The sequence below is a fragment of the Dermacentor silvarum genome, chromosome 7, assembly GCF_013339745.2.
Source record: "Dermacentor silvarum isolate Dsil-2018 chromosome 7, BIME_Dsil_1.4, whole genome shotgun sequence".
In the NCBI taxonomy this organism is placed as follows: Eukaryota; Metazoa; Arthropoda; class Arachnida; order Ixodida; family Ixodidae; genus Dermacentor; species Dermacentor silvarum.
In genome coordinates this window covers 149137400-149148829 of record NC_051160.1, presented here as the reverse complement: position 1 = coordinate 149148829, position 11430 = coordinate 149137400, and the positions used below count along the sequence as shown (strand labels likewise).

The 11430-nt window shown below is 51.9% G+C and overlaps 1 protein-coding gene across 1 annotated transcript in view; it reads left to right on the top strand.

Moving 5' to 3' along the window:
* Positions 1–422: 422 nt before the first annotated feature.
* LOC119459273 (testis-specific H1 histone-like) overlaps positions 423–11430 on the top strand; it is a 44090-nt gene continuing 33082 nt past the window's right edge. Inside the window, exons 1-2 of the mRNA XM_037721086.1 lie at positions 423–468; positions 987–1411. Of these exons, the coding sequence (XP_037577014.1) occupies positions 423–468; positions 987–1411 (471 nt within the window). The remainder of the gene's footprint in view (positions 469–986; positions 1412–11430) is intronic.

The window sequence follows — 11430 nt, the reverse complement described above, 5'->3', positions numbered from 1 at the left end:
TTATGCACTGTTTCGGAGTGCGCTAACGAGCAAACGGTGCCAACAATGCTTAGCAACGCCGAAGAGACGCTCACAACCGACGACAAGCCAGCAACTATCGGAGCATTGAGCGACCGCGTTACCATCACAGAACAAACGAATGACTCGCCACCCGGGGAGGACATGGACGAGGATACCCCACCTTAGCCATCGACACGGACACCATAGAAGACGAAAGCCTACAACGGAGCCTGTTGGAAGGTGGTCCGCAACAAGCGACGCGCCCGCAACGCTGCAGCCCACGAAACGGGCGTCGCTCCGTCAGAACGCCTCTGAACACCTTCCACCGAGCCCAAGCAGAGCGGCCAAAGCGCCTGCCTCCTCTTCCCTCTCCGAGATGAAAAAGTTATCCTCCGGCCTCTCGGAGGCTCGAGATTGGATAAATGGCCCAGACCAACGTTGGCCACCGCGCTTTGGACAGCGGCCGGAGTGAGCTCAAATGACAGGAGAGACCTCATCCTAAGGACCCGGCCAGAACAAAACCTGGCAATAATAAGCACCCCATCATCGCACGTCGCAGACGCCCTGCTGAATATCCAGGAACTGTCGATCAGCCAACGCGCCTACCCAGTGTCTGCATATCTAGCCACCCCTGATGATTCGTGCAAGGGTATCGTTCCGGGACTGGAACCAGGCACCCCCTCACATATGCTGGTAGAAGAGATGCAAGCATCTGAATCCAGATACTACAGGCTCGAATGATGGGTCAGACGAATATTGCACTGGTCACCGTTCGAGGGCCTACGTGTGCCACGCTTCGTCCGATTTCTGGGGCAGAGCTCCGCTGCTACCCACACCGTCCCCGCCAGCCAGTCTGCAAAACGTGCCTCAAATTGGGACACCCAGCCGACCACTGCCCCACACCAGACGTCACTATTGCGAACAGTGCGGCATCGATAATCCCATCCCATCACACCCATGCTCTCCCCGGTGCAAATCATGTGGAGGGGACCATCCTACAACTGAACCGAAGTGCCCGCAACGCCAGCGACAACCCTTCAACAGAGCCTGGGTGAAAAAAGCCATCGAAGATGAACAGCGACAACTGAAGGCCTCCACCAATGCGGATCCTCCATCAGCGACAACCCCTGCTTCTGGAATATCATTCAAGAAAGCTGGCCGGTCTCGTTCGAAGACGCCGTCCAGATCTCGCCCCAAGGCTCGGGTAAACTCCAAATCCCGTTCCCGATCCCGCTCCAAGTCGTCCTCCGCCCGCAACCAGGTGAAGCGTCAGACTACCCCGGCGTCTCAGGCATCCCCGCAGCCCTACAAGAATGCACTACTAAACAAGCTGGCAACTTCAGCAGCTACCCCGGACCGTCAGCAGGCCCGGGCCCCGGAGAACACCAATGCCAAGGGGGCACCTAGGGAGGTAAGTTGCCCGCGGGATCCCCCACAGCTCGCTCCCCCCCCCACCTTCACCCCACAACACGTCCCCCTCTACTCCCCTACCGAACACCCACAGTGATCCTTTCCCCGAAATCGCGCGGCTACGCCGTGACATGGAAGCGCGCCACGCTCACATGCATGCGCAGCTGGAAGCTGCAATAGAGCGCACAAATGCCAGAATACAGGCAGCTATAGAGAGCGCGCGGCAGGAGTCTCTAGCGCTCCGGCAGGAGATCATAAGCGTCATACACGCATCAGAAGAGCGGACACACGCCCTATTCGCAGAGTTAGTCTCCCGTTGGATTCTATAAGCGCACCCCTGCCGGCTTCCAAATCCGCGCGTCCCCAGCCACCCCTTACAGGTGCAAGAAGATCGCACCCATACTCACGCCCGGCGGCTTCCTCTCTCGAGGATGATGGCGACCCTTAGCAAGCAGCAGCTCGTGGTCTGGCAGTGGAACTGCAGAGGATACCGTCGGAAAAGGGCATCCCTGCAACAGTACTGCTGCTATGTCCACACATCCTCCTGATATATCCTTCTACAGGAACCAAACTGCTCCCCTTCCCTATCCGGCTTCACCACTTTTACGGGTACCTCTCCACTCGTGGGAGCCCTAGTATCAAAACACTTAACGTGCAACTCCCACACTATAAACATCGATATCCCACACCAAATTATTGAAATCATTACACAGGGCAAGAACAGTTGCAGGCTCTTCATACTTAACGTGTACAGTTCTCCCCGCTCACGCACACACTCGTTTCATCGTCTTCTTAGAGTTCGGACGCCTTGGGCGCACCCTTCTCGTGTGCGGTGACTTCAACGCTCCGCATACAGTTTGGGGGTACCGCAAATCTGAAGCCAAAGGAACTCGACTCTGGGATGACATATGTAACTTGAGATACACCTTACATACAAACCCAGGGCACCCAACACGCTTGGGTAACAGCGTCACACGTGACACGTGCCCAGACCTTACTTTTTCCAAAAATACAGGACCAGTGATTGCACATGGTCCTCTCGATGAACATCTAGGCAGTGACCATTATATCGTGGCCACTAGCCCTACCACTGCAGAGTGCACACTGTCCCGAGCGGAAAGTGCGCATCACGGATTGGACGCGGTTCAGGAAGCGCCGACAGAATCCTCCTGAAGGTCTAGGATACGAGCAATGGATCGAGTCCCTTTCTTCTGACCTAGATGCGTGTACGCGCACACTGGTTACCACAACTGCGACCCCGGACGTGGACCCGCACCTACTGCATGTGTGGGAGGCACGTAGGGGCCTCACGCGGCGTTGGAAACGCCAACGCCTCAATCGGAAGCTTCGCCGGCGTATCGCCCAAATTTCGCAGGAGGCACAAGAATATGCTGAGACACTCGTCCGAAACAACTGGCGAGGTTATTGCGAGCGTCTTTCAGGCACCCTAGGCACCGCGAAAACATGGTCGATACTTCGCGCACTCATAGATCCCTCCACTACAAGGACGCAAACATTTCATCGCCTACTCAGCTTAATACATAAGTACCGAGACGATCCGGCTGCTCTTCTCAAAGAGCTAGAAAAACGATTCATCCCTACCGGCACACCTCCACAGTATCTGAATTACCCGCACGCAGAACAATCTAATGAGGAACTCGACGCGGACATTACAATCGATGAGGTTCGCGTGGTACTTCAGATCTCCGTCGAAACACGGCCCCAGGCGCAGATCGTATAAGATTTTCCACCCTTCGTAACCTCAGTGATTCAGACCTCCATCATCTGACAAAGCTATTCAATGATCACTGGCGTCAGGGCACGCTCCCACAGGCATGGCGTCATGCTGACATTTCGCTAATACCCAAACCAGGAAAGCCCGTAGACATAGCAAATTTACGGCCAATATCCCTTACTTCATGCATCGGAAAGTTAATGGAGCACGTGCTTTTGCGGCGACTGCAACCTTTTCTCGAACGACAGTCATTCTTCTCCCACAGTTCGGATTCCGGGCACATCTCTCCACGCAGGACGTGCTTCTACAGCTCAAGGAAGAGGTTATCGGCCCCCCGTCCCGTGCCCAGACGAGGGCCATCCTCGCCCTTGATCTAAAGGAGCATTTGATAACGTGGCACACGATTTGATTCTTCGAAATATCGCAGAATCAACATTGCGGCAGCCGTATGTATAACTACATTCGCTCTTTTCTGCGGGACCAAACAGCCACCATTGGAATAAGACCACATCGGACAGATACGATTCGCCTCACAGGTCGCGGCACCCCTCAGGGATCAGTTCTGTCGCCCACTCTATTAACATCGCCCTCGCAAGACTACCTCAGCAGCTCGACCAGATCCCCGATGTTGCACATGCGATTTACGCAGACGACATCACGATTTGGACGACGCGAGGGTCAGACGGGACCATTCAGGATCGACTGCAGCAGGCCGTCGACATCGTCACCGCTTACGCACGACAGGGCAGCTTGTCCTGTGCCCCACAAAAGTCCGAGCTTGTTCTCATCCGCGCACCGTAGCATTACCCCTCCACCCGAAATCACGGTGCACGTGGATGGCGTTCCTGTCCCCCAGGTAGACCGTGCTCGCAATCTTGGACTACACGTTCAGGCGAATGGGAAGGCGAACTACACTATATCTCTCTTGTCCCGGCAGACCGAACAGACTTTGGCCATGATTCGGCGGGTCTCCAACAGGCGCTCAGGTGTACGGGAAACGGGACCTACTGCGCCTGGTGGAGGCCTGTGTGATCAGTCGCATTACTTACCACCTTCCCTTCCACAGACTTACGCAGTCGGAGCAGATACGGTCGACACAATACTGCGAAAGGCGAACCAAACTCGCCCACGGCCTCCCACACTACACCGCCACGAAACATCTGCTAGCCCTAGGGACGCATAACACCCTCAGTGAGTTATTGGAAGCTCCGTGGGCCAGTCAAAGACAACGTCTTTTGCTCACACCCAGTGGGCGGCACTTGCTCTCGAGATTGGGACATCCAGTGTTGCACAATTATGATGAAGACATCACCATCACTATTCCGGCTTGGGTCTGTACAGCCTTAAAAGGTGCACCCACTACCACGAAACATGCATCCTGAGCATGACGCGGGACGCCGGCGCGCCCGTGTACGGTACCTGGTGCGCATGCTCGGTGACCATCCCTGAGACAAATACCCTATACACGGATGCTGCTCGGTGCCACAACGGGATATTCCGCGGTAGTGCTGGATGGCGCTGAAACGTTTATTACGGCCGCCTCCTTACGGAATTCTACACCTGGACACGGAGAAGTCCTTGGAGTAGCGCTTGCTGTGCGACACGCTCTCCAGATTCCTGGGGAGGTGTATATCCTAACCGATTTCCAGCAGGCATGACGCGCCTTTTTGACGGGACGCGGCTTTTCCAAGGCGGCTCTCCACATCCTACACCAGTCCCCAAACACAGACACATCTGCCCCACAGCACATCCACTTGCTCTGGACTCCTGGCCATGCCTCACTGCCGGGTAATGACCGCGCACACGCGGTCGCTCGAGAAATTACCCTCCGAGCTTCCCGGCATGACGAGGACCGGAGTCCAGATCAGGCGGGCTCCCCACTCACATACAGAGACGTATTAAAATACTATACACGAGCTAGACACACCATGGGTCCGCCGCCGCTGTCGTTCTCGCGAGAGGAAGAGGTGGCGCTCCGCCAACTCCAAACAAACACGTTTCCCAATCTCCTCTCCCTACATAAATTTTACCCTGACCGCTACGCAGACTCTTGCCCGGGCTGTAGAAGCTCCCCCACGGCGTTCCATGTCACCGTGGAGTGCACCGCAAAATTATTCCCTCCCCTGCCAGTCATCTTGCAACCCTTCCGCACCAAAGAGCTGTGGGAGGATGCCCTCCGCGACGGGTCTCCCGAGGTCCGCCGGGCCCTAGTTCAACGGGCCCGTGCTGTCGCTGAGATCGTTCTAGGGACCCCGGACTAGGGGTCCCTCCCACACTCTTACTACCTTTTATTTTTGCAATAAAATGTTTACTCTCTCTCTCTGCCTGCCACATTTAAAGCTTTCACACATTTTTCACATGCATACTGTCGCGGTACAACGCCAAGAGAAAACTCGGAGACGTTCTTCAGTAACAACGAGACAACCATTCAATTTTTGGCTGCGCAAAACAGATGAGATAAGACACGTCTTCTTCGTCTGATTTGTGTAGTCGGCAAAGTCCCACCGACCCACTAGACGGAGTCCGTTAATGCCCGCCATCGTCGTTGTCGTCTGCCTAGAGCACACGCGTCATTTGTCCCTCCCTAGAAGAGCATCGTCCCGATGCTAGACCTGAAAAAAGAATGTCACTTGCGGAAGTGAGGGTCTCGCGCAGAGTCATTCGCTTACATACGCTTCATGCGTACAACATGCATAAGTTCCCCGCAGGGCGCCTGCGTAAGCAGGCGTTTGGTGGATAAATTTGCGACACCACGGACGTTTTCTGCCCGAGCACATGGGGGTCGGACCCTCCCACGCTTAACCGTGCGTGGCTTAGCCGTGTCCGGGGAAAAGGGGATCCGGGGGTTGAGCCAATGCTGAGTGCTTGGACCTTTATGGCCCCTCGGCGGAGGCAACACACCCCTTTGGCCTCGGCTTCACGTAGACGGCACCCCCGGGCTGACCCACCCGGGGAAATCGGTAGTTGCCCTTTCCTGTCTCTCTCCCTCCAACCTTCGCCTTTCTCTCTCACTTTCCATCTCTCCTGTCTTCTCTTCGCTTCGTTTTACTTCCAATTTTCCAGGCAGCAAGGGTTAACCTGGTGTAATCTATCCAACCTTGGGTCTATTATATTAGGTTATAGTGGCTATGTACAGCTGGCGTCTGCGTCTCCTTCGGGTCTCGTAGCGTCCCCTTGTTGGGCTCGGTGGTGGGTGGCTGGCATAGCTGCCGAAATCATCGTTACCTTTATGGCTTTTTCGTCATTCCCCCGACTCCCTGATCGCCCTCATAAACGAGGGCGCACCGAAGAAGTTTTTAAGTTTTTTGGCCGCCAAGTTGATAATTTCCCAAGATTTCATGTTATACATTCCGAGAAAGCAGAAAGTCAGCAAGAATCGTCTCACCTTTTCTGGTTGCGAAATCACTGATGGAGGCTTTGGCCCAGGCTACAAAGTGTCCAAGTTGCAAGCGGTGATCTACTTCTTGAACTCCGTGATAAATTGCAATACGAAAAGCTACCCAATCTTGTGTCTTTCGGGCCATTCCAGTGAGTGTCACCCCACACCGTTCTATGAACACCATTCGTGGAGTCATCTCCGATGATGATCTAATGGAGCTAACTGAGACTGAACTTTGGAGGGATGGAGTGACCAGAATGTCATCAATGTGAAAAGAATTAAGATGAGGCGTGATGGTAAAGAGATTCAAACTAAGCATCTAATCCTAACATTCGGCTCAAGTGTACTTCCCGAGATTATCGAGACAGGCTATGTAAAGATCCGAGTCAGGCCCTATATCCCGAATCCCCTCCGCTGCTTCAAATGCCAGAGGTTTGGCCACAGTTCTCAGAACTGCCGAGGCCGAATAACCTGTGCCAAATGTGCCGATGAACATCCATCTGAATCTTGTGAGAACGCGCCACACTGTGTGAATTGTGATGGGGAGCACGCCGCGTATTCGCGTTCCTGTCCATCTTGGAAGAAGGAGAAAGAAATAGTAACGATCAGTCAAGAGAACATATCATTCAGAGAAGCGCGAAGGCGGGTGTCCTACCTGCCGAAGAATAGCTTTGCCGAAGTGGCGCGTCAGGGGGCAGCGCCACAACGGCCTCTGGCGGCTGTCAGGCCCACACACAGTGAGCCGGCGGTGACGCCATCCGCCCCTCGGCGGCTGCAGCTAGTGCTGCTCCGCCATCTCAGAACAAGGGGCCATCGACCTCCGGCTGGTGGCCTCAAGGGTCTCGTCTCACGAGACGAGGCCGTCACGACACACCAACCGCTCGCAAGAGCGCGTGTCCAGCGCCTCGCAAGAGGCGATGGACACAACAACCGCCAGACGGCGCCGCCAGCGCCTAAGGAGCGGCAGGAATCTCTCGACCGCTCCAGAAAAGAGAACCTCGCGTCACGGCGCCTGGAAAGGGCACCGTGAGCTAGTCTTCATCTTCTGAACACACAGCAGAAACTCCTCTTTCATTATGAACGCGCAAATATTACAATGGAACGTTAGGGGTCTCCTTTGTAACCTTGATGATGTCAAGAGCTCCTTCTTAAATATAGTCCGAGAGTGCTGTGTGTCCAGGAGACGCATCTCAAAGCAGAGAACACAACTATTTAAGGCACTATGCCATTTTTCGCAAGGACCGCGACGATACTACCGCCTCGTCGGGCGGTGTCGCTATAATAGTAGATAAAGGTGTTGCCTGTCGGCAATTGAACCTCCGAACTTCCTTGAGGCAGTTGCTGTCCGGGCAATACTGTTCGGTAAGCTAGTCACAATTAGTTCGATTTACGTCCCTCCTTGTTATCAACTTTCCAAGACACAGTTTCAAAGCTTCATTGATGACTTCCTCCGCCATACATAGTTGTCGGTGATGTGAACGCTCATAGCCCCTTATGGGCGACTCTCGTTTAGATGCGCGAGGACGCCTTATAGAAAATTTTCTGTTTTCTTCAGGTGCATCTATACTTAACAAGAAAGAGCCAACTTATTACAGCGTTACACATAACACATACTCAGCCATTGATTTAAGTATAGTATCGAGTACTCTAATTCCGTATCTGGAGTGGTCTGTTCTCAGGAACCCCTTTGGGAGCGACCATTTCCCAGTTATGCTAAACTTAACAAAACAGATACATGCTTGCCACTTTTTCCTCGATGGAACATGGTCTCGGCCAACTGGGAAATATTGGGCTTACTATTTAGGTGGAATACTTGCTGTTTTCGACGCTGTAAATTATGGGGTTTTACTGAAAACCAGTACGTATTGAGGCACGCCGTAGACTCCGGAAATTTGGACCACCTGGGGTTCTTTACGTGCACCTAAATCTAAGTACAATTTCGCCCTCGAATGCGCCGCCGTGGCGGGATTCTGTCCCGCGCCTTTCAGCGCCCAACACCATGCCCCTGAGCAACCACGGCGGTGAGGACGCTGTTGCATACCTAACAGATTTCATTATTAGCGCTGCAGCTAAATGTATTAAGCAACTAGCGGATTAGTTAATAAGCGTCGCATCCCATGGTGGAACGACGAATGTCGGAAAGCGCGCAAAAATCAAAACAAAGCTTGGAGATTGCTTCGCAATTCTCCAACTGCTGAAAACCTCATTATTTCAAACAGATCAAATCACAAGGTAGGAGAACACGTCGACGTGCAAAGAGGGAAAGTTGGGATAGGTACATCACCAGTATAAATTCGTACACCGAGATGAAAGAAAAGTCTGGAATCGGGTAAATAGACTAACAGGTCGGGAGTCGCATCCCCTACCCTTAGTAAGTACACAAGTTGATAGCCTGGAAGATCAGGCGGATTGTCTAGGCGAACATTTTGAGTATGTGTCAAGTGCATCGCACTATAACCGAAACATTTCCTGAGAATCAAAGAACGCGAAGAGTGGCGACCCCTAATCGTAAAGGCTCATCGAGTGAGGCCTACAATTCCCCATTTACTTTAGCTGAGCTTAAAGCATCTCTCGCTTGTTGCAACAACTCAGCGCCAGGTGGGGATCGTATCATGTACGAAATGATTAGTACTTACACCCCGAAACACTGAAAACACTCTTGTCTCTTTTAATGCCATGTGGGCGGCTGGCTGTATTCCGTCTCATGGAAAGAAGCCATAGTCCTCCCATACTTAACAAGGCAAAGACCCGTCCTGGCCAGCAGCTACAGGCCAATAGCTCTAACAAGCTGCCTGTGCAAGCTGTATGAAAAAATGATAAACCGGCGCCTAATATGCTTCCTAGAAATAACCAAATTCTGGACACTTCCAGTGTGGTTTTCGAGAAGGTATGTCTACAACAGACCACCTTGTCCGCATTGAGGCATATATTAGAGATGCTTTCATACATAAGCAGTTCTGTCTTCTGTTTTCTTGACCTAGAGAAAAGCTTACGATACACCATGGCGCTTTGGCATTCTCCGAGATCTTCGCGATGGGTGTCCGTGGCAACATGTTAACACAATCGAAAGTTACCTATCGAATCGCACATTCCGCGTAAGGTGGGTAGAGCTCTTCAAGTCATTCACACCAGAGACGGTGTGCCACAAGGGGCGTGCTTAGTTGCACACTATTTATTCGTAAAAATGAGTTCCCTGCACACAGTCATCCCCGCACTATGTTTTATTCTGTTTATGTCGAACAATGTGCAGATAGCCTTCAAGTCATGCAATATTGCCATCTGCGAAAGACAAGTGCGGCTATAATAAACAATTGTCCAAATGGCAGAGGAAATGGTTTTAAAGTAAATCCCAGAAGAGCACTTGCGTACTCTTTACTAACAAGAGAGGCGTAACGCCAGTTCCAAGCATTGCAATCAAAGGAGATGCGCTCTCCGGAGCAGCGAGCATAAGTTTCTAGGAATCATTTTAGATTCCAAGCTTACATTTATTCCTCATATTAAGTATCTGAAGGCAAATGCCTGAAGACAATGAACGTTCTAAAACTTCTGTCCCGCACAACATGGGGCAGTGATCGAAAGTGTTTGCTTAACTTGTATAGCAGTCTGTTCTCTCAAGGCTTGATTACGGGTCTATAATTTATAATTCTGCAACGCCAAGTGCATTAAAATACTAGACCCCGTTCACCATCTGGGTATCCGCCTCGCGACCGGTGCTTTCCGAAACAGTCCGATCCAAAGCCTCTATGTAGAGTCTAACCAGTGGTCACTCCATCTGCAGCGTTCATGTAGCAGTTTCACATATTTTCTGAAAGTACAAGCAAACAATGAACATCCTTCTTATTCAACATAACTGACGTTACCGCTGCCACACTCTTCCTTAATCGACCTGCAGCGAGAAAGCCATTCTCCCTTGCGTGTGAGGAAACCTCAGTGAGGAAATGGGTGTTCCGCTGCTTGATCATCGTCCTATGGCTCCAGTGAAACTGTTACCGCCGTGGCAGTGGCAACTCATAGATTGCGATACATCGTTTGTAGAGGTCATAAACACGCAGGCGCCAGAGCACACATTAAAATGCATTTCTTAGAGCTTCAATACAATTACTCGTGTACAGAGGTTTACACTGACGCTTCCAAGTCACATGCCGGGGTCTTATGCAGCCGCTTGGCCCATCCTTCTCGAATCGCGTGTACTCCACCGGCAAACGAGTATTTTTACGGCTGAGGCCCATGCACTGTTGTCGGCTGCGAAGTCATATAATGAATCAAAACTTCAAAAGGCAATTATATTTTCAGACTCACTCCCTAAGCGTCGTAAAAGCATTGATGTCACTCGGTAAACACAAAAATCCTGTACTTACTGAGCTCTATTCCGTCCTCTGTCAAGCGTATTTATGCAACCAGCATGTCATTATCTGCTGGGTTCCTGACCATAGAAGCATTGAGGGTAATGTGCTAGCTGACCGAATGGCTACGTCATAATCACACGCTACTACCCTACAGCTGCTGTCCCTGTAAGATCTGAAACTTTCTTGCGAAAGAAACTGCGAAGCCACTGGCAACGCTTGTGGGATGCTGAAACAAGTAATAAGCTTCACTTGATAAACCACAGTTAAGTTTCTGGCCCCCGTAGCGAACACACGCAACTGACGTCCTATTCAGTCGGCTGAGAATAGGACCACGTACGGAACCACAGTTTTTTGTTGACAGGTGATGAACCACCAACCTGTGGCAGATGTGGTGAGAGGCTGACCGTCCTCCATGTCCTCTGGAGTGGTCGGGAAGCGAAGTGAGAGAGAAGGAAACATTTCCCTGTAGCATACCACTATCAATCCCTCTTCATCCTATGATGTTTATTGGTGAAGAACCGCTGTTTACACACCAGAGCAGTCCTTCGGTTTCTAAACGA